Source organism: Pogona vitticeps, chromosome 7, assembly GCF_051106095.1.
Source record: "Pogona vitticeps strain Pit_001003342236 chromosome 7, PviZW2.1, whole genome shotgun sequence".
In the NCBI taxonomy this organism is placed as follows: Eukaryota; Metazoa; Chordata; class Lepidosauria; order Squamata; family Agamidae; genus Pogona; species Pogona vitticeps.
In genome coordinates, this window is record NC_135789.1 from 27,910,753 (window position 1) to 27,933,584 (window position 22,832).

General features: G+C 46.2%; 1 protein-coding gene across 2 annotated transcripts in view; it reads left to right on the forward strand.

Annotated features, from left to right (window-relative positions):
* Positions 1 to 22,832, forward strand: part of NF1 (neurofibromin 1) — a 150,447-nt gene that overhangs the window by 119,292 nt on the left and 8,323 nt on the right. For both annotated transcript variants that reach the window (XM_072978480.2, XM_072978481.2), the window contains 18 exons: positions 2,200 to 2,632; positions 5,531 to 5,871; positions 6,885 to 7,087; positions 8,540 to 8,733; positions 9,134 to 9,274; positions 10,943 to 11,222; positions 12,186 to 12,400; positions 13,642 to 13,703; positions 13,843 to 13,957; positions 14,359 to 14,460; positions 15,343 to 15,483; positions 16,224 to 16,350; positions 17,209 to 17,340; positions 18,554 to 18,689; positions 19,385 to 19,542; positions 19,975 to 20,097; positions 20,475 to 20,602; positions 22,197 to 22,297. In XM_072978480.2, coding sequence (XP_072834581.2) covers positions 2,200 to 2,632; positions 5,531 to 5,871; positions 6,885 to 7,087; positions 8,540 to 8,733; positions 9,134 to 9,274; positions 10,943 to 11,222; positions 12,186 to 12,400; positions 13,642 to 13,703; positions 13,843 to 13,957; positions 14,359 to 14,460; positions 15,343 to 15,483; positions 16,224 to 16,350; positions 17,209 to 17,340; positions 18,554 to 18,689; positions 19,385 to 19,542; positions 19,975 to 20,097; positions 20,475 to 20,602; positions 22,197 to 22,297 — 3,132 coding nt within the window. The remainder of the gene's footprint in view (positions 1 to 2,199; positions 2,633 to 5,530; positions 5,872 to 6,884; positions 7,088 to 8,539; positions 8,734 to 9,133; positions 9,275 to 10,942; positions 11,223 to 12,185; positions 12,401 to 13,641; positions 13,704 to 13,842; positions 13,958 to 14,358; positions 14,461 to 15,342; positions 15,484 to 16,223; positions 16,351 to 17,208; positions 17,341 to 18,553; positions 18,690 to 19,384; positions 19,543 to 19,974; positions 20,098 to 20,474; positions 20,603 to 22,196; positions 22,298 to 22,832) is intronic.

Sequence of the window (22,832 nt, forward strand, 5' to 3'; positions counted from 1 at the left end):
GTACGCTTTAGATGCAGTTTAGGTTTGGTAGCATAAAAACATGTTAACATGTTATGTCTGTATTGACACCAGTCAAGGAAATATTATATTTTTTACATAGCAGCAGAACAAAACAAGATTCTCCTGGAATCGTTTTTTTTCCCCTCCTGGAAAAACAGCAGAGCTTTTAATTAAGTGTAAAACTGCTTTAATCGGGCTTGTTTGGAATCCTGAAAGCATCTAAATGTCTCTGCAGCTCTCCCTTCCTCTCCTGCTATTCATCGGGAGGCTCTCGGACACATCCAATTAAGCAGCAGGATGCTGTGTTTCGACTCTCTTCACAAATGGAAGCGTCTGAATTATAATCCCATCAAATGGCGGGGCTTATAATGGAAATGCCAGTAGTTGCTTAATTAGAGCAGCACAGCTCTAATAAATGACCTCGTTTTCCTCTTTTTAAGTACAGGCATAATTTGAAAGTTTGGGTAAGGCAAATAAATTGGGATTTGATGAGGGAGCCCCTTGCTCAGACGCAGTGTCTGCTTGTAGACAAGGATGGTTTATGTCTGTTGTTGTTCTTTAAGTAGCCAATCCAATTTTAAAGTAATTGATGTGCTCTTTTTCACTTACATAGTTTCTTCACTTGTGCTCAGTGACCTCTGCATTTTCCCTTGGTTCTTGTTTTGGGGCAGAATTGGGCACCAGAATGTTAGGGCCCTGATCCGTCCGGTGGCTTGCTACCTGAGCCGAGGACCTCATCATGAGGGTTGACAGAGATATTCCTTGTGTTATAAAGAGCTTGTAGGACCAAGAACAAAGAAAGAGAGAGAGAGAGAGAGAGAGAGAGAGAGAGAGAGAGAGAGAGAGAGGAGTCTTCACTGCAATACTTTAACTCTTCTTTCTAATCTGGAATCTAGATAACGGACACACCACTAGTTCCGTACATTCTAGATCTGTAATTTCTCAGTCCTTCCTGATTTATCTTCTTCTGTAAACAAAACAAAACACCTGAGTCCCACCATGATAAAACAGAAAGGTGGCTGTGTTGAAGGAGGGCATTCATATATGTACAGTTGTTCTGCTGTAGTTGTCCTTTACAGCAAAGTTAATGAGAAGTAGGTGTGGAGGAATTGAGGAAGACGCTGAATGTCCAGAGTCAATTTGTCAAAAGATCACTGATGACGATCCGTAGCCGGTGGAGTCAGTAAGAGAAGCCATGTCACACTTAAGGCGGTTGAGAGAGAGAGAGAGAGAGTGTGAAGTCTAAGTACAGTAGGACCTGCTTATCTGCAGGATTAATATCCACTGATTCACTTATCCATGGTCCAAAAGTATTAAAATATTAAATGAAAAAATCTAGAAATGTATATTCTAAATATGGAGTTGGCCACTAGAATGAGCCAGATGTTGGCTATTATTTGTTTGTTTTGTTTTTTTAATTGGGCTTATATGCCACCCATTTAGACAAAGTCTACTCTGGGCAGCTCACAAAACACATAAAAATAATTAATATGAGATAACAATTTCCAACATTAACACAAAACAGAATAGATAAAGATAAAGAGAGAGAGTTACGTAGTGCTCGGAGGGAAGGTCTGTCTATATAACCAGGTCTTGAGTTGGTTTTTAATATTATAATAGCATAGCATTGACTATATGCTATTATAATAGCATTGACTATAATCTGCCATTTTCAGCATCCACGTTGGGGGCTTGGAACACTTTTGGATCCAGAGATCCTGCTGGACGTGTTATGGAAATCCTATGTGCCACTTAAGCCTGCTTCTGTGTCCCACCAGTGGTAACTCTACATGACAGCACCAGTAGCACAAGGTGACCCCAGTCAAGATCACAAATCCTCTTTTCAAAGACTTAGACAGGCCTCACATCATTGTGGCTGAAATCCAGTAGTAGGCCCACTGATCAGTGGAACTTATCAAGAAATTGACTCACCAAAACCCCACTGATTCAGTGGGCCCACACTAGTTTTGAGTTCTTCCTGTGTTTCAGTCAGTGTCTGAGTGAGTCCCCCAGGCTGTTGAAAGAATAATACATTGTCTTGAAATGCTTATTGGGCAAAACACTTTTTAGGCGGTGGGGTTGGTGGTGATTTCCTTGTTCAGTCACCTCGAGGTTTTCATGTCAACCCTGCATTGCTCAAGCCAAGGCTACGCCCCTAACCCTTCATTTCCCCCTTTTGTGTTTATTTTCCCCTACCAGGTTCAAGACCGGCCAGATCAATGGCGATCTGCTGATCTACCACGTCTTGTTAACGTTGAAGCCATACTACGCGAAGCCCTATGAGATTGTGGTGGACCTCACTCACGCCGGCCCCAGCAACCGCTTCAAGACGGACTTCCTGTCCAAGTGGTTCGTCGTTTTCCCAGGATTCGCTTACGAGAACGTGGCCGCCGTTTTCATCTACAACTGCAACTCGTGGGTCAGGGAGTACACCAAGTACCACGAGAGGCTCCTGACGGGCCTCAAAGGCAGCAAGAAGCTCATCTTCATCGACTCCCCCGGGAAACTGGCAGAACACATTGAGCACGAGCAACAGAAGCTTCCAGTGTCCACTCTGGCCTTGGAAGAGGACCTCAAGGTTTTCCACAATGCTCTGAAGCTGGCCCACAAGGACACCAAAGTCTCTATTAAAGTATGTTGCTTGTCATGCAGAGCTAAGTTCAAAATTGTAATTTTTTCTACAAAAACGCCCAGGGCAGTAGATGTGTAGTCATGCAGATGACACAGGGATTCTGCATGTATCTTAACCAAGCACAAAATTTGCAATAGAACCTACGGTTACCATCCCCCCCTTTTTTAAAGAACATAAAAAGAGCAAAATAGCCGTGTCTTGGAAAAGTTACTCTTTGGGCCATGCTAGCTGGGTATTCTAGTTGTAGCCGGAAAAGTGACCTTCTGCAAAATAACTAAGATTATGTAATGTACCACTCGCTGATTGCGTATGACTGTGGGATCCACGGGGTATCGGTACCAAGTCCCCCCCCCCCAGTGATGCAGAAGTATTGAATGCTCTACATTGTATGGTCTCTGGCCCCTACTGTAAATACGTATTTCTGGATTTATTTAGTATTTTCAGACAGCAGATATGTGAATCAGCGGATACTGGATCCTGCAGATAGAGAGGGCCTCACTGTCATTTTTTTTTCTGCCACAAATCAGAAATTAAGATACAGAAGCCATGGTTTATGACTCCATCAAGCTGCGGTGTGGTGTTTTGTTTTGATCCCTGAACAATAGTGGAAAAAAACCCCCACAACCCAAAAACCTAATCCAGACCACAGTCAAATACAGTTGTCCAAATAATGTCAGAAAGTGGTTAGCATCAACCTTTGTGCAGCAAAATAGACAAAGGTGGTATAGGAGCAACCAGGGCATGGATTTAAAACAAAACTGCAAACAGAACGTTCGGAACGTTCTCTTCTCCGCACGCAGGAGAGGTGTTGTGTTTGAGCCTCGGGTCGGTTGCTTCTTGTCCATTCCAGACAAGAATGACCCCAGTCATGATCACAAATCCTCTTTTCAAAGACTTAGACAGGCCTCACATCATTGTGGCTGAAATCTAGTAGTTAAGTCACAACTAGAGTAGGCCCACTTGGCTTGACGTTTGCCTGCCCGGCAGTATTTCCTTGAAAGTGGATTCCTCTACCTGTCCTGCTAACACTGAATGCAAACGATACTCTGGAAAAGGGAGATGATGAAGTTTAAACCCACCCTCAGGGATCTCTTCCACCTCTAGCGCCAAGCTGCGTTTCTGCTTGAGATCTCATTCCAGAACTTTGAGGCTTTCCAGAACTGACTATGTTGGAAAGTTTATATTTCATTTTTTAAAAAAAAAATGTTTCTAGTCCTTAAGGCTAAAAATGCCGGTTTGAAGGGAGCATGGGACGACGCCAGATGCAATCTGTGAAGGCAAAGGGGCTTTGGGGGTGGATTTCTAGTAATCTCTGGTTGCTTACTTGTAGATCGGCAGCAGCCGCCGTAACCACTGGACACCTTGTGTATCCTGTTGTCGCCCCCCCCCCCCCCGGTGGCTCACAGTTGCCACATTACCTGGTTAACCAGGTTTGCCTGGATTTTGTCCATGTCCCTTTTTTACAGTTTGCTGAATCAAGATGTCCTCTGTTGCCATCCCACGGGCCTGCCCCTCTGATAGATACCACCGGGACCTTGAGCGTTCACTTCTTAATCTCAGGTTCCTGGCCTTGAATCTCATGCGATAAGATGCCGAAGACGGAGCAGCTCTAAGCCTGCTGCTGTCGTCCAGATGGGCAAATGATAGCTTACGGACCGCACACGATAGTGCTAAGGACATTCTCTCCTAAAGGAGGACCCCACAGTGCCATGGAAGGCAAATATTTGGCATGCATAAGAGAACTGCTGGACAGCTCCGTGGTTGAGGCATCTGGTTGCTGAGCTGGAGGTTGAGAGTTTGATTCCCCCACTCTGCCTCTTTGACTCCATGATCCATAGGGTCCCGTCCAGCTCTGCAGTTCTAAGATGATGATGATGATGATGATCTCAGTTTTGGGTCATAATATCTGCTGACAGATAGTTCCTCCTAGAAAACGTGCAAAAAAAGCTTTATCCTGCACATCAGGCAGTAAAGTACTGTAAAAGATTACTTTTAATAGACCAAATTGGTGCATTATGTAGAACCAGCCTATAGACATTTCCATGGAAACGCATCTTGCTTTATTTAAAGGTTTGTTCCTTCACACCCATGCGCAGGATCCTAAATTATGCTTCCAGTTATGTTAATTAGAAATCTTCCAAAATGGCTGACCGTTTACAGAAAAATCTGTCCCGACCAGAACGAAAGGTCTTTCGCCGACTTTCCCCTCCTCTTGCCGGCATGTGTTTACCTGTGAGTAGTTTAATCCCAGAGTCAAAACTCATAAGGGTTCAAAATGGTTAAGAATCAGATACAGTGGTGCCTCGCATAGTGACATTAATCCGTGCAGCAAAAATTGCTGCTAAGCTATTTCGTTGCTATACGATTTTAAAAAGCCCAGAGAAACGCACTGAAACCCCTTCAATGCGTTCCTATGGACTTAAAACTCACCTTAAAGCAAAGATCCTCCATATGGCGGCCATTTTCGCTGCCTCTATAGTGAGGAATCCACGCAAAAACACAGCGGGCGACCATTTTTTTTACCCGGTGACCATTTTGGAACCACCGACCAGCTGTTAAAAAATCGTCGCTTTGCGATGATCGGTAAGCGAAACAGGGAGCCGATCATCACAAAGTGAAAAAAACCCATAGGAAACATCGCAATGCGATTGCTTTTGTGATCGCAAAAAGTTAATCGCTATGCGGTTTTGTCGCTAAACGGAGCGCCCGTTAAGCGAGGCACCACTGTACCTAAGAAATATGGACCAACCTCCCCCCCCAGATGTTGGGTATCAGACAAGAGTACATAAAGTTTTCTGCCAAGAAAATGAGAATTCTTTAATCTCTTCCAAGGGAGCCCACAGGCTGATTGGTTTTATTTCTCCACTTGCCTCTGCCAACCGAATTACCTTTCTGCAGGTTGGTTCTACGGCCGTGCAGGTGACTTCTGCTGAGCGCACGAGGGTCTTGGGCCAGACGGTGTTCTTGAACGACATCTACTATGCCTCTGAGATAGAAGAGATCTGCCTGGTCGATGAAAGCCAATTCACCTTAACCATTGCCAACCAAGGGACGCCTCTCACGTTCATGCACCAGGAGTGCGAAGCCATTGTCCAGTCCATCATCCACATACGGACGCGATGGGAGCTGTCGCAGCCTGACTCCATCCCGCAGCATACGAAAATCCGCCCAAAGGACGTTCCTGGGACGCTGCTCAATATTGCGTTGCTTAATCTAGGGAGCTCAGACCCCAGCCTACGGTAGGGATTTCTTGGACTTCATTGGAACGCCCTTCACTCATTGACATCCTTGACCTTCTTCTTCCATCCTGCTTACTTTGATACAATCTGGCTTGGTTTTAGCAAGTGGACGTTTATACTACTGACAGTTTAGTTTACGGCAAGGTGGATTTGATTCAAATAAATCAGGATTTGTTTGATGATTTAAATTTAAAAACTGATTTTTTTAAAAAAAATTGAATCATGGTTTAAATTAATTTATTTTTTAAATAACTTTGACTTTTATCCACCCTGGTTTATGGCCAGTGCTTAATTATTTCTAATAGAAGTTCCTAATGAGAACTAAAGGTGATAACCAACTCAGGAGATATATTCCTAGTTCATATTCTTCCCAGGAGGGAATGCCTCTTAAGGCTATGTTTACATCACATAAAAACATTCTTTTTTAAAAAGAATTATTCTGTTTCCTTTTATGCAGATTTATCTAGATACAATCAGTTGGCTTTATTTCTTGATTGCATATCTCCCTCTCTCTCTCTCTCTCTGTCTATCTGTCTGTTTGTCTATTAAATACATACATACATATATTTATGCCCAGCTTTCTACTGAAAGCGCTCAAAGCGATTTACAAAGCTTTTTTTAAAAAAATAAATCAATAAAGCCAACATTCTACTAAACCATTCATAAAATGATATAAATCCACCCCACCATAAAATACTTGAAATACAGCAATATGACTGTCCAATTAGCAAGCGCTCGTAAGATTTCTTACGAGATTCACCCCCACGTTGACTTGAGACATGCTGGCTGGGATAATTTTGGGAGTTATGCTTAAAAAATTAATTTCCCCCCAATTCTAGTTAAATTTGGCAGCTGTGTTCTACATGGTTGTGCACAGGTCAGTATAGAAGCTAGAGATCAGACAGTGACCTTGATTTCAGTATTTCATATTTATTTTTCATAAAGAAGCTTTGTAGACTCCTATGTTGTAAATCTTTTTTTTAATGCGTTTTGTTTGTTTGTTTTCCCCTTAGGTCTGCAGCCTATAATCTTCTCTGTGCCTTAACCTGTACCTTTAATCTAAAGATTGAAGGCCAGTTACTGGAAACTTCAGGTCTGTGTATCCCTGCCAACAACACCCTTTTTATTGTCTCAATTAGTAAGACTCTGGCAGCTAATGAGCCCCACCTCACCTTAGAGTTTTTGGAAGAATGCATTTCTGGATTCAGCAAATCTGGTAGGTAGAGATTCTTTCTGATCTGGTTCTAACAATGAAAAGGCACAACGTTCATCGTTAATACTTTTGTCTTATCATTCGTATGCTTGCTGTTAACTGAGCGCCTTCTCTGCATAGCGTGCAACTGGAGATGGGCACGAACTCCTGGTTCAGCAGTTCGTGTCGGTCCCTGCCCCGCCTCCTCTGTGCACCGCCTCTGAGTGGGCGGCTGCCTGAGGAGGTGAGGCTTTGAAGCACCATATATCTGTTTGGCTGATAAACAAACTGGCAATTCGTGCCCCTCTCTGCTTACATCCAGTTGACAGGTGCATTTCCCCAATGTGACAGCCACCTCTTTGTGCTCATCAGTAGACACGGTGGAGTGTTTCGGTGTCAGGATGTATCTGTAGATTGTGATCTATCCAGAACAGGATCAAGCCAAGACTGTTTCTGCTGAGTGATCCACTAGATCTCTCTGGCTTTCTATTTTCAGGGAATGGACATCTTTCCAGAAGAAGCTGAACTAACTTTTGGGAAGGAACCCTTCCTGTTCAAAATTCAATTTTTTTTTTAACAGCGGCTGTGTTTTTGGTTTTGAATTGCTGGCCGTCTGCCATTTCTTAGGAAACTCTGGAACGGGGTGTGCTTTTAGGACACGAGGCCTGGATTCCTAGTGAACCGTTCATAGCTCGCCAGAATAAAATGTTAAATTCTTGCAGGGCATTAATGATGATGATATTTTAAAGGATGCCATCCTGAAACATCTCGCTTTGAAATAAAGATCTCTAGGTCTCCTCTGGTTCGGGATTTAATTCAAGCCCCAGCAAAGGCATTTCCTTACTGGATAGTGATAAGGTGGCTTTTTGGAAGCTTATGAGTCAACTGGGGGAAATACTCGACAAGATCCAGTTTGACTTCAGTTGGTTCAAAAGATGCCTATATGATCTGTTCCCTAATATTGTATTTTTTTTTATCTTGGAACAAGCCAATTCCAGGCCAGCAGGAGCCGGCAGAATTTGCCGGCTGCTGGTGCTCAAGTAGAGAAAGTTCTTCCGATGGGTGGGGCTGCCATGGAAACCCTTTTTTCCTGCCCCAGGTCTATCACTCAGTGTGCGGATGACAAAGTATTTGCCTGGGCTGATCTGCAGTGCTGTGTGCGTGTCGAAAGGGTAACACCTCTCACGCTCCTTTTGAACGCCTCTTCTCTTTCAAAGGCCATTTGCCGTTCAGCCTGGGAAGGGACCATCAAAGAAGCCGTTCCTCCCGAGCCTCCTTAGGCCCTTCCCAGTCTCTGCTGGATTCAGGATTTGCCACCTCCTTTCTAGCCATTTTCATCATGTCGATCTGTTGGGGGCTTTTTGCCTTAGGATGAGAAGCCTGCAGAATTTTGTGCTGGCTTCTGCTCCTCTCGAGAAAGGAAGCCTTTCTCCCGGACTTCACACAGACCACGATCCTTAATTTTTCCCCCCACAGGCATTGAACTGAAACACCTCTGTCTGGAATACATGACTCCCTGGTTGTCAAACTTGGTCCGCTTCTGCAAACACAACGACGATGCCAAACGCCAGCGAGTCACTGCGATTCTCGACAAACTGATCACAATGACTATCAATGAGAAGCAGATGTACCCTTCCATCCAGGCCAAAATATGGGGCAGTTTGGGACAGGTACAGTAGGATTACGATATCCACGGGGGATCGGTTCCAAGCCTATTACGATTATCGCCATCATCATTATAAAGTAGCTAAACAGACTGTGTAGCGGCTAAGAGAAAGCATTGTATCTTATCTGTGAGAGCCCTGCCTTCTTCTGAAGTTGGAATTCGGTTATATCAGCGAGTGTCGCTTAGCTGGCATATTACCTTCTGGATCAAACAGGGGAAATGCATTTATCATTACCGTGTAATAAGTATGCATGTGTGGTCCTTTTGGGTAAGAAGAACTACTAGATGCTTTCTTTCTGTTAATGGTTTGCTGTGAGATTCCCGTGAGATTCTGTTCCAGGTCCTCGCACTGAGTCACCTTTTCTGAATAACTTCTCTCTTTTTTTCCCCCGCCCCTCCAACAGATAACTGATCTGCTCGATGTGGTGCTGGACAGCTTCATCAAAACCAGTGCTACGGGAGGGTTGGGATCCATCAAAGCGGAGGTCATGGCAGACACGGCGGTCGCCTTGGCTTCCGGAAATGTGAAGCTTGTTTCCAGTAAAGTAAGTGGATTCCGTTTAAATCTACCTGTTGACGCCGTCTTTCTGTATTTGGACAGAAATAGTACGGTAGCTCAATTCATCTCTTCACACCATCGGCCCTTCACCTGTGTTACTCTGCAGATGCAGACCATGAACCTAAAGAGGAGGTGTTTTCCAGCAGAAAGGTTTAACTTTCTCTTTCCCCTTGTTCTTCTGGGGCATCCAGCAAGATACTTCTTCCTGCCGGTGAAACAAATTAAGTTACTCCTCCGTTTATATGATCGGGGGAAGTAGATCCAGAGGGCTGGGGCCACGATCCTGCTCCATAAATGAAAAGGGGGGGGGATCTCATAGTCTGTCTTTCATAAAAGGGTGTTTTTTTTAAAACTTTCAGAAAATCGGAGACCTTCGCCAAGCCTTCTAAAGAAGGATAATTGTCTCTTGTGGAAGGCTTCCTGCAACGCACAACAAAGGGGGGTGGGGTTCTAGGAAGGGCTTTGGCTTTACCAAAACAGCCCGGGGCTGCGCAGTTCCCACTCAGGTTTATATTGTTCACGACAGCCATAAACAAAGTAAGAACAGGAGGAGTCCTGTTGGAGCCAAGCACAACTCAGCAGGTTCTCTCCTACTGTGGCCAGCCCCGGAGCTTCTGGGCAGCCCGTGAGCATGACTGGAAGGTGGCCACCGGTTCTTTTAAGCCGTTGAACACAAGGTTTGGTTCAGTTAGGAATTAATACCTGTGGTGTGTACAGATGTGTGTAATTTCGGTGGTGAGCCCATTGTGGAGGCCTCGTCATGACAGTTCTGATAGAGACGGCTTTCTTTCCAGCAAAGAGTACAAAATTGACATTTTTGTTTGTTTTTTGTTTTAAATAGAGGGAATACATATACTGTATTTTTCCGTGTATAATACTATACTTTTGTCTAAAATCTTTAGACTAAAAATTGAGGGTCCTCTTATACATGGAAGTAAACTGAGGAGGAAACAAAAATAAGTGGAGGGGAATTCAGGGATCAAAGTGATTCTGCCGGGCTTTGATTCCCTCCTTTCCCCTCCACATGCTAAGCCCCACTTAGATTTCTTAATTTTGGGTTAGAAAAGTGGGGGCGTCTTATACATGGGGGCATCTTATACACGGAAAAATACGGTATGTTTTTTAAAAGCATTGGGGAAGATAAACCGTGCAAGCATCTGGGGATTCTCCAACTTTGGAGGGCTAAAAACAAAGCAGCTTCGGCAGCTGGAAGGATGTGAAGAGGGCAGGGGACAGTTTGTGATTTGGAGGCAAGACCTAGCAGCTGAGGAATGGAGGCAGGGAGAAGCACAGGCGAGCAGGTGAAGCCGAAATGTTTCTTGGTGGAAACAGGCCTGAAAGATGGATTTCAGCTAAATGGAAGAGGAGACAACATTGCCGTCTTGGGATGTTGTTCGAGCTGTAGCTACTGATGGGGAAGAAATCAAGGTTAGGATAAATATGTCAGGAACATTTCTCTCCAAAAAATGGCTGGAGTTCCTAGTCAATGCAAGGTGCCTCCCACCCTGGCCCCCCGAATTTAGCAGCCTTCATTCCTACGATCCTCAGCCATGCCTGTGTCTTCGAGTCAACCTCTGCTGTTTTGGCTCATGCTTGCTGTTGTTTCCAGAGGCAGGCTCCCCTTCGCTAAAAATGATCGGTTGCTCCCTTTCAGGTGATTGGAAGGATGTGCAAGATCATCGACAAGACGTGTCTGTCTCCAACTCCTACCTTAGAGCAGCACCTGATGTGGGATGATATTGCCATCCTAGCCCGCTACATGCTGATGCTGTCCTTCAACAATTCCCTCGACGTGGCCGCGCATCTCCCCTACCTCTTCCACGTGGTCACCCTGCTGGTGGCCACCGGCCCGCTTACCCTTCGAGCTTCCACCCACGGCCTGGTCATCAACATCATCCATTCTTTGTGCACTTGTTCCCAGCTTCATTTCAGCGGTAAGTCCTCTAGCAGATGGGGCTTCGTGAACTTGAATTCATCCTCTCTTCTTTGGTTTGTGCCTTACACCGTTGGCCGCCGATTCCCGAGGGGCAGCTTTAACAGGTTGGGAAGGTTTGTTATCCATTTGGGGTCTTTGGCAGTCCCCATAAATAACTGAAGGGAAATCTGCACTGACCCTTTCAATCTGTGCCGCACCGTTTATGAAGCCTTCTCCTCCAGTTTAGCTGGTTGGATAGCTTTGTGGTTGAGGTCTCAGGCTGCAGAGCCAGACGCTGGGGGTTCGATTCCCCCACTGGGCCTCCTGTGGGTAGAGCCAACCTTTGTTGCTTTGGGCAAGCTGCACAGTCCCAATTCTCAAACCACTTTAATTTAATTTGAGTACATTGTACTCAGAAGGGTCACTATAGTGGTGCCTCGCTTGACGACGTTAATTTGTTCTAGCGAAATCGCTGTAGAGCGAAAACGTCGTCAAATGAAATTTAAAAACCCATTGAAACGCATTGAAAACCATTCAATGTGTTCCAATGGGCTGAATACCTGCTCGTCCAGCGAAGATCCTCCATACGGCGGCCATTTTCGGTGCCTGTAAAGCGAGGAATCTGTCCTAGAAAACAGCGGGGGGCCATTTTCTTCAGCCAGCGGCCATTTTGAAACCTGCCGATCAGCGGTTTGCTGATCGTCGTAAAGTGAAAATCGGATACTGAAGCTGGGAACCGATCATCACACAGCAAAAAAAACCCATTTAAAACATTGTTTTGCGATCGCAAAAGCGATTGCAAAAACATCAACGTAAAGCAGATTCGTCGTAGAGTGGGGTAATCGTCCAGCGGGGCACTACTGTATTGACTTGATAGCACACGATGACGATGACGTTCCCATGTTTTCTTTCTCTGTCTGTGATTCAGTTAAATGCTCATGGGGTGTGATTCAGACTGACTTGTTTGTATGTCCTTCAACAGAGGAGACCAAGCAAGTTTTGAGGTTGAGCTTGACGGAATTCTCACTGCCCAAATTCTATTTGCTGTTTGGAATAAGCAAAGTGAAATCAGCAGCGGTCATTGCGTTCCGGTCCAGTTATCGGGACCGTTCGTTCTCCCCGGGGTCCTACGAGAGGGAGACATTTGCACTGACATCCCTCGAAACTGTCACAGAAGCTCTGCTGGAGATTATGGAGGTACGACGGGGTGAGGCAAGCTAGGAGTTGCCTACCCTTGTGTTAAATCCAGAGCGATGAGCTTCATTTGAGTGATTCCGCTGATGTTTTAATTTGACGACTTTGGGGAGGGAGTTCAGTTGAGAGTTAAAGGGCACACGAATTTGTATTTTGGTATCATTTCCATTCTAGCGGTAGTGTTTCCATTTGGTTGGGAATGAAAAAAGAACACACTAAGATGGCCTTTAGCAGTGAATGGTAGTTGATTGCCAGGAGTAGACAAGTAGTGACGAGATTCGGGTGATACCTAGGAACTGTTCCTATTTAAAAGGGGGTTGTCATGTATAATATTCCCCTCTTTTTAATTAAAAAGATGTTTCCTTAAAGTAAAGCCAAAAACCGACACAATGGTGGAGAAGTTCTAGCCCAACCTTTTCTGTGATTTGCTTGTTTTATATCAACAGGGGTAAAGTAGGACCCCCTGGTTCTGTGGGATCACTATCCGCTGATTCAGTTTCCCGTGGTCTGAAAATAAAAGAAAAACTCCCAGAAATATATGTTTCTAATTAAGTTACCAGAACTGGCCCTTAGAGAGAGGCAGAGACCATACTATAATCCGTGTTTTCTAGCACCTGTGGGAGAGCTTGAAACCCATTTCTCATGGATATGGGGGGGGGGTGTCCTGCTGTATTTGTGTCTCAGTGTGGTGCAGCGTTCATAAGTAGGAAGCTCCCCCCCCCCCTCGGCCATGTCATCTATTCCTGTATGTGAGAATCCAAATCACCCTTTTCTTTTCCACATGAATGCTTGACCTGTAAAGAGGTGGAGAGAGGAAAAACGGTCTCTCGGAAAGTCCACTTACATTCAATATGCATTTACTGTATGGCCAAACTTAGCCTTTAAATCCCAGTTAAAGCAGTGGTTCCCAACCTTGGGTCCTCCAGGTCTTGTTCTTGGACTGCAACTCCCAGATGCCCCGGGGAGTACAGCTGGCGGTGAAGGCTTCTGGGAGTTGCAGTGCACGAACAACACCTGGGTGACCCACCGAATTAAAAGAACGGAGGCAGGAAGGAACTCATCAGAAGATGTCTCTCACTTGTCCGTTATTAGAATGAGAAAACAGTAGACACAGGAATTGTACATATTTACCTGGCCTCTGGAAGAGAAAAGTGGGCAGACAGCTAAATCTCAACGAATGTCTTTGCGGGCATCATGGGCTCAGGCAGTAGAGCTTTTGATTTTTTTTTTCCCCTTTCCGGCAGGCCTGTATGAGAGATATTCCGACTTGCAAGTGGCTTGACCAGTGGACGGAGCTAGCTCAAAAGTAGGTCCCGCTCCCTCTCCTTTCACCTCTGAGGAGTACACCTATGTCCCACACACACACCCTTGATCCCTTTTCCTCCCACCTTGACTTCATTCCGCTAGCTCTCCGTTGAATTTCTCCCTTTTCTCCCTTTGCGCAGGTTTGCATTCCAGTATAATCCGTCCCTCCAGCCCCGAGCCCTCGTGGTCTTTGGGTGCATCAGCAAGCGCGTGTCGCACGGCCAGATCAAGCAAATTATCCGGATCCTTAGCAAGGTTGGTACCTCTTTTTCTTCTGGGTTCGCTTTCCTTTTCACCTAGCTCTGTTTGCCGGATCAGGACCGACCTGCTACATTTTATATGGACAAGCATTCAAGCCATGATAAGTTTTCGACTCTTGCTGTGATATATTGATGAGATGCCATGGGTTGACCAAAGATGACACTGTATACTTTAAGCACAGAGTACTTGCAGTCTTGTAACTTTTCTGTGTATTACGCACCAACTGTATGTTTACTTAAAATGTTTGTGTTCTGCTGTTCAGCTGAGAAGATGACTTATCTGATCAAAAACCTGCAGAAGCTCTTTTGTTTCTTTTGTTTAAAATATTACAGTTCACACTCTGCCGTATCTGAGAACCCTAAGCTGAATTCTCTTCTCCTTTGGTCAAAAAACAGGGTCTGGAGAGTTGCTTGAAAGGTCCCGATAACTACAATAGCCAAGTTCTTATAGAAGCCACTGTCATAGCGCTGACCAAGTTGCAGCCACTCCTTAATAAGGTAAACTAGTCCTATCTTGGCTTATTAAACTGTGATGAGGTCATTGGAGCTGGGCAAGGCCATGATGAACATGTATACAGATCTATTCAGTTTGCATATAGTATTTTATTTGTAGTCCTATAAGGTATAATGGGATGCGGGTGGCGCTGCAGGTTAAACCACCGCTGAGCCGCTGAGCTGGTCGATCAGAAGGTCGGCAGTTTGAATCCACGTGACGGGGCTGAGCTCCCATGGCTTGTCCCGGCTCTTGCCAGCCTAGCCGTTCGAAAGCATGCAAATACAAGTGGATGAATAGGTCCCACCTCGGAAGGGAGATAACGGCGTTCCACGTGACCACGGAAAGTGTCTATGGAGGAATGCCTGCTTTTCGGCTTCCGAAGAAGGATGAGCACCGGCCCCTAGAGTTGGACACGACTGGATTTAATTGTCAGGGGGGAATCTTTACCCTTACCTTTACCTCTAAGATACGGGGCAGGAATCATGAGATCTGTGGGTCCCAACATTCCAGTGTTGTTTCCCGCTCCTGCCCCACCCCCAAGAACCGCTGTGTCCCCACCCGCACATCCCTCCTTTCCGGCCTTTTGTGTTCCTCCTCCCCTGCTACCTTTTAAACATTTAAATAGGCAATTTCGCAAAACAGGGATGTGTAGCTACACGAGGTTCCTTCCCCCCCCCTCCGTTTTTCTTTCCATTTTGGTTGCATTAGAAGAGGCCCCAGCAAGATTCCAGACATGGGAACTTGGGGGACCGAACCTTTGCCAATCACTGCCTTAGGTGTTGACATTGCTTAGGCGCAGAATGAGCGGAATGCGTAAGTCTGACCTTTTGTTTTGGATGTTTGATACCAGAATTGACCGTTTGCATGTAAATTTATATTTCCAGGACTCTCCTATGCACGAGGCCCTCTTCTGGGTGGCGGTGGCTGTTCTGCAGCTGGATGAGGTCAACCTGTATTCGGCAGGCACGGCTCTGCTTGAACAAAATCTCCATACCCTGGATAACCTTCGAGTATTCAATGACAAAGTAAGCCGGGAAATATATTATTCTAATTCTTCTTCATCGAATCAGAGAAAACCATGACTATTCTTACTTGTGCCAAAGATTCGTAGATTCTTTCATTGGTGGCGCAACAGATTTGGAAAAGAGATTGGTTTCCAGGTCAAACTGTGGACTTGGGGATAATCCCCCCAAAAATATATAGGCCGTCTCTGGCAATGGGGGCTATCATGGCAAACCCATCTGGGTCCATATTCTGATTTGGTCATGAAATGTCCTTGCCGACAGTGGGGCCAGCCAGCCTATTTTCCATGCTTGTGATGATGAGATAGGATGAACCTGTACAACGTCTTCCAAACTCCCAATGAGATATCCACGAAATGAGATATATAAAAATGATGCCACAGCATCAGAGCGAATGGTTGAGGTTTGGACATGTCTCTTCTCCTGCACCTTTTACAAAAATGGCTGTTGTCGTTGTGTTATTTGGTCCGTAACTTCCAGCGAAGGTACACGGCAGTGGACTTGCAAGAGGCATTCTCTCTTGTCTCTCAAACCAAAGGAGGTGCTTCTGTTTGAGAGTTTTTATAAGTCCAGCATCTACACAGAAACTCCTTTTCAGTCAACAGAAGTGTTTTATTGTTTTAACTGGCAGATGTATTAAATTCTGCAACTCTGCAAAAAAATTGTGACGGTAGCACAGTGGATGTGAACCCTAACCCTCTCCCGGCCAAAATCCTATTGTCAGTCCTTTGGCTTCTTCACAGAGTCCGGAAGGAGTTTTCATGGAGATCCGGAGGCCACTAGAATGGCACTGCAAGCAAATGGACCACTTTGTGGGACTCAATTTCAATTCGAACTTCAACTTTGCCCTTGTGGGTCATCTCCTGAAAGGTAAGGAGGCAGCTGGGAAGGCTTGGTTCCTTAATTTCAGCCCCAAAAAGGTTCTTCTATGCAAAAAAGAAGGGGATGCCCCACAGTTTATAGAGATATCCATGGTCTGAAAATATTAAAAATATTCAAAGAAACAAATCCAGAAAAAAAAAATATTTTCACATGCATTATCCGAACCAGCCACTGGTGGGAGCAAGAGACTGTGCTGTGAACACTTGTTAGTGCATAGCATGGTCTCTAGTGCCCTCTAGTGGCCAGTTTCAGTAATGCGTGTGAAAAATATTTGTTCTTGTTTTATTTTTCCTTTTGCCATGCTAAATATATAATGTTTGATATTGTCCACGATTTTCATTATCCATGGGGGGCTTGGAACCAATCACCAGCTCATAGGGATGTCTTACTGTTCTTGCTTTTTGAGGGGAAAAATCCCTCTGCAGGTAGAGAACTAGCACAGGATGGAGTGCACTGGATTAAAATCAACTTTCTTGAGATACCTCATTTTCTTCTTTCTGGGACTGTTAACCGGTCAGAGTGTTACTCCTCACCGAGTAGGTTGAGGTGGCTTAGTCCATTTTTGCCATCTCTTTTGTTCATGCTAGGTAGGAAAACATGTCCAACACTTTTTGACGTTTTCCTGCCCTGATCTGCAGTTGAATGACTTCCATTCGATTCCTCAACATTTCTCTAAACCAGATAACGGCTGTGTTGGACATTCAACCCCCGTTAAACTCTGTACTAGTTTATGTTCTTGCCCTTTGGTTAAAACTAGTCAATCAATACATCCGTAACACTGTTCCAAAGCATCATTTTCTTACCTTGCCGTTAAGGGGCTGCTTAATGCCATATTTATTCCTCCAGGCTACCGGCATCCCTCGCCAACTATCGCCGCAAGGACCGTAAGGATCCTCCACACGCTCCTCGCTCTGGTGAACAAACAGAGGAACTGTGACAAGTTTGAGGTGAATACGCAGAGTGTGGCTTACCTCGCAGGTAAAAAAAACCTCTAGTCTCTTCTGCTTGTATACAAATCCATGCTCGGTGTCTTAGATCTGGATAGGCCTGCTTCTCTCTCTCTCTCTCTCTCTCTCATTCTTGACACAAAGTAGACCACCGAAAAAATGAGAGATGGGGTCGTACGGCACTCAGATTTACTGGATGAAGGCCAGGGGTGGGGGGGTAAGAGAGAGGTTTAGCTGCCCTCTCTCCACCATGAAGTCCATTGTGTGTGACCTGAGGTGTCTCTCAGTGCAACGCACCTCGTAGAGTTGTTGTGAGGGAGGAACGTGAGCAAGGAGAGGGCCTTCTGCACGGCCCTGGGTTTTATGGAAAAGTGGCCGGAGGAAAGAAGGAGCGGAGGGTTTATGATGAGCTGCCTTCAGGCCCTTTCCCCAAACAGACCACTTCAGATTGCTGGTTGTTTTCAAAGCTGGGTTGCAGGGCAGCCCCTGTTTCTGGATCTTCTCCTTCACGGACTCTCGCTCATTTGTTGCGCCTCTGTCTTGCCTCTGTCTCGTGAAAGGGTGTACAAGGTGCGCCATCTCCTCACGTTCATCATCCCAATTACCGCGGGAGGTAGGGCGCAGCCTGCGAGAGAGGGTGATTAGCTTGGAGGGAACGTCCTAGGCCTGTGGTGACTTGAACCCAGGGTTTTTCTGAGCCCTAATCCTGCACTGCTTCCCCAGTATCCTGCAGACTGTTGCAAATGTGAGCATGTTTGGCAGTTTCCAAGAAGCTTCCCCTTCGGCCCCGACATGTCAGCAAGGATGCTGCAAACGCACACCCTGACCCCCTGCTGAAACCGGCGACCGCTTGCAGTTATGCCAATTAAGCACATCTAAAGGCACTGTGCTTATTTTCCACAGTTATTTTTTGTTTCGTGAGACAAAGCCGGAGCCACCTATGGCCTCGAAACCTACTTACCCTCACCATCTGGAAATCCTGCTCAGCCTCTTTGTCTCCTTCTACTTCTCCATATCTTCTTGATCACATTTCCAGACTTCTGCTTTGGGCCATAAGGACTAGAAACTTGTCTTGAGAGAAGGGGGCAGCTTAGTTTCTCAGCACGCCTCCTTCGGGGTCACTTGATCACTTACAGAATAAATGCATTACTGCCCTTTTTAGGAGGTTTAGAGTTGGAAGTCTTTACTTTGATCATCTCTCTGCTTCTTTTCCTTCTTTTTTTTTTTTTTTTTGGTCTGTTCAGCTTTGCTCACTGTGTCTGAGGAGGTTCGAAGCCGCTGCAGCCTAAAGCATAGGAAGTCCCTCCTGGTGACAGATATCTCAGTGGAGAATGTTCCCATGGAGACCTACCCCATCCATCACAGCGATGCTGGCTATAGGTCAGTGAGGTGTTGTTTTTAACCTTTTGCCCGCCAAGTGGCCCAGTTGGACATCATACAGTCTCATCCCCGCTCGGGGCCTTAAACGGTGAACCCTATATCCGGTTGCTGCTTTTCTGATGGACACACAAGAGTGACGAGGGTTTCAGAACAATGTTTCATTCTGGATCCAGAAAACGGCACCAATATTTATGTATTGCAACGGTGTAAATCGCACATAGCCCATGGGCCACGGGCCATTTCTGGAGGTCACAGTTCCTAACCCTATCCCAGATCTCTCCCCATGGAGGAAACAGAAATTAGAATTACAGTAGAACCCCCTGTATGTGTGTAGGGTCAGTTCGAAGCCTCTGCTCCCTCCCATAGATGCTGGCAAACGCAGATGATAATGAACACTGTACATACAGTAGCATGGCCTCTGGCTCCCTCTGGTGGTCAGTTCCCTCTCTTATCCCTGCGGGGGATCTGTGGCAGCCCCAGGGTCGTTTCCCCCTCCAGGTATTAACCAGCCCATTCTGGGTTCTGAGACGAGACGAGATGGCACCCCCTCAAAGTTGACGTGAGATGCTTTCCAAACGTCGTCTGCTTCTGCGGGTGAAAAGGGAGTTGAGAATCCTGGCCGTGCCCGTCCTTGGGGCGGAAAGCAAGGAGTGTCTTGCGTTCATGGGAAACGCTTGATTTCTCCTCTCTTTCAGGACACTAAGGGAAAACCAGCCCTGGTCTTCTCCCAAGACCTCCGACAGGCACCTCACTCCGAGTTATCCCACGGCCGGCCAAATCAGCCCACGCACAAGGAAGTCCATGAGCCTGGATATGGGGCAGCCGTCTCAAACCAACACTAAAAAGTTACTCGGTGAGTGGAGAGCTCCGTCCTGCCTGTGAGGTTAGAAGGGGTCCTTTTCTGCCATAACGAGAGGGGAGCCCCTATGCTCTTCACCACCCCCCGTTGGGGCTGCTGACACCCAAAGAGGCGAACGCCCCTCTGTTTTCTTGCTGTTCTGCCTGTGCTTGCTATTCATTTGTATTTTCAGCTGTAAACAAGCATCTTGTCATCTTTATTCAGACAGATCTTGATATAAAACAAAGGTCTGCGGCTAACTAGGACCCCGACCCCACCATCTAGGGGAAAATTCTGGGAAACGGTCATTTCTCCAGAAAGGCACTTTTTCAAGCCTCCTTGTTCAAGCCACATCCAGTTTGGGGGAAAAAAAGCCACACACAGTTCGGCTGGTGTCCTTCCTCGATCCCGGGTCCAGCCTTTTGATTTTGGTTCTCGTTTCGACAGGTACAAGGAAGAGTTTCGACCACTTGATATCCGACACAAAAGCGCCCAAAAGGCAAGAAATGGAATCGGGGATCACCACGCCACCCAAAATGCGGAGGGTGGCAGAAAACGATTACGAAATGGGTGAGGAAGGATCCACGTTTGTTGGTTTGGTTCATAGTTCGGTACCTTATAACTAAAGGAATGGTTGCTGTGTTGGGGGTGGAGACCCAGACGTTTGATATTCTTGATGGAACTCCTTATTTCCCAAAGCCTCGCGACGGCTTCTGGTTAGGAATCCATCCAAACCACGCCCTCCCTATTGTTGCAAAATCGACGTTCACTTAAATATCCCCCGTTCTCTCTCTCTCTCTCTCTCTCTCTCTCTCTCTCTCTCTCTCTCTCGTGAGAGGCCTCTGTCTGCTGAGTGGCCGTTGGCAGAAGGAGACTGTAAAGTTTGGTTTGTACAATTAACTTTCTCTCTTCCTTAAAAATGTGGTGTGTGTTCCCCCCCCCTGCAGAAACACAAAGGATATCGCCCCAGCAGCATCCACACCTCCGAAAAGTCTCGGTATCTGAGTCGAATGTCCTTCTGGATGAAGAGGTGCTCACCGATCCCAAAATCCAAGCTCTTTTACTTACTGTGCTTGTAGGTACCCTTCTTATCTTGTACTAAAGACTCCCCTATATTTCTGGCATCTGAACATGGCTTCGTGTTTTTGCCCTGTTTTGTTTTCTTCGAGCTGGCCACTGTTGAGTCAAAGCTGTGTTCGTGTGAGTGATGCTCTCTGTATATACAGTGGTGCCTCGCTTGACGAGGATAATTCATTCCATTGAAATGGCTGTTAAGCGAAATCCTCGTCAAGTGAAATGAAAAAGCCCATTGAAATGCATTGAAACCGGTTCAGTGCGTTCCAGTGGGCTAAATACCTCAGCGTCCAGCGAAGATCCTCCATAGGGGCGGCCATTTTCGGTGCCTGTAAAGCAAGGAATCCGTCCTGAAAACACAGCGGGGAGCCATTTTGCACAGCGGGCAGTCATTTTAGAGCCGCCAACCAGCTGTTTCAAAATCGTCGTTTAGCAAATTTTTACCATTAAAACATCGTTTTGCGATTGCAAAACTTCATTGTCAAGCGGTTTCGTCGTTTAACGAAGTAATCGTTAAGCGAGGCACCACTGTATATACAAACTCCAAGTACAGTAGTTGCCCCCGCCCCATATCTGCAGAGCCAGTATGCGCGGTTTCAGCCCGCAAACCAGCCTGTGGCGCCCACTTTGCATATTGCCCCTCCTCTCGCTCTTCCCTGCTCCTCTAACTCTCGCCCATTCTCTCGAATGGGTTCAGGTATCCACAGTTGATCCTGGAACAGATCATGCACAGAAAGGGAGAGCGCGTGTTGTTGTTCACCTCCGATTTAGGGTGACTTCTATGAATGTGCAGTCTCCAAACTGTCCAGTATTCCACTGCCCTGTTCAGATATTGAGTAGGTGTGGGGACTATGATAGTTTTTTAAATGGCTGTTGAGGCTGTGGGGAGGGAAAAACAGGGTGGTGCACAGACATTGCCTGAATCAGGGTGGGTGGCGTCAAAGTACACCGTGGTTGTGTTGTGGGTTCATGCAGTTTTCTTCTTAAACGTAACAAGGAAGAGCGTAAGGTACGCTAGACCCATGAAGGGGTAGTCAGTAAGTGTGAAAGGAAAGTTTGAGATGTAATTCTAGGTAGGGATGACAATTTAAATAATTTCAAGGGATACCCTTTCAACGGTGGCAAAGAGGTTAAAATGTCTCAAAGAACCGCTGGGGATGTGCTTACTTTGAGGTCTCTCAGCCTCCCTGTAGAGTAGCACAGCGCTGTCCCTCTAAAACAGGAATTATCGGAAGTCACGCAGCACCTTAAGGGTCAAAACATTAAGGCTGTCACGTGGGCTTCCTTGAGCTCTCGCCGGCTTTATCAGCTGGTTCTGCATCGTCTTCTGAGATGCCCCCAGGTACTTAGTGTGTTTGCTGCAAGGGAGGGAAACGGGGTGCAGAAGCGATGGGCCAATGCACGAGTTTTCTAATGTTCTTCTGCCAAATTAAGAGAGACGCATCCTTTGGTGACCCACTCGTGTGGCTTTTTCCGCAGCGTGTTTTACCTGCAAAGTGTGATTATTAACCCGCAGTGGCTCGCGGCAGCTCTGTGCTGATGGTTTTGCTCTTTCTCTTCCCCCACCCCTGCCCCACGTTTTGACTTCTTGGCAGGCAACGCTAGTGAAATATACGGCAGATGAGTTTGACCAGCGAATCCTGTATGAGTATTTAGCAGAAGCCAGTGTTGTTTTCCCCAAGGTCTTTCCTGTTGTGTAAGTGTCCAGCTTTTCATAACGAAGTTGCTTCCTGGAGAACGCTCGTCAGTAAGGGACCGCCTCGGGGGCCTCTTCGCACGTGGTCTGGGGGGAGGGTTAGAAGAACCCTCGAACCAGCGGGCGCAGGCTTATGGGGGAAACGTGGGGTTTGCAGAAGTAGGTGCATGTGAGACCTTGGCTGAAGCAGACCACAGGAGATCTTAGACAATGCTGAGGACAGGGGCAGGCTAGCTCTGGAAGGAGTTTTTCTAGCTCCAGGCTTGCCAAACCAGCTGCGCAGCGTAAAGCGACCGGAAGGAAGTCGAGAAATGAACAAGCTGATTTCCAAATTGAGAAGTGTGTGTGTGGGGGGGAAACAGGACACCTGTATGTTTTGCTAAAAGAAGGGATCGGTGTTTTAGAGGACAATTGTGTTTCTTGGAGGTACAATTGTTCCAGAAGGGGAATCCTCAAATATTGTGAAGGGGGTCTGGAACCATGAAAATAGCCAACCAAGCAGACCCACGCAGCCAGCAGGCTTCCTAAGTCCTGC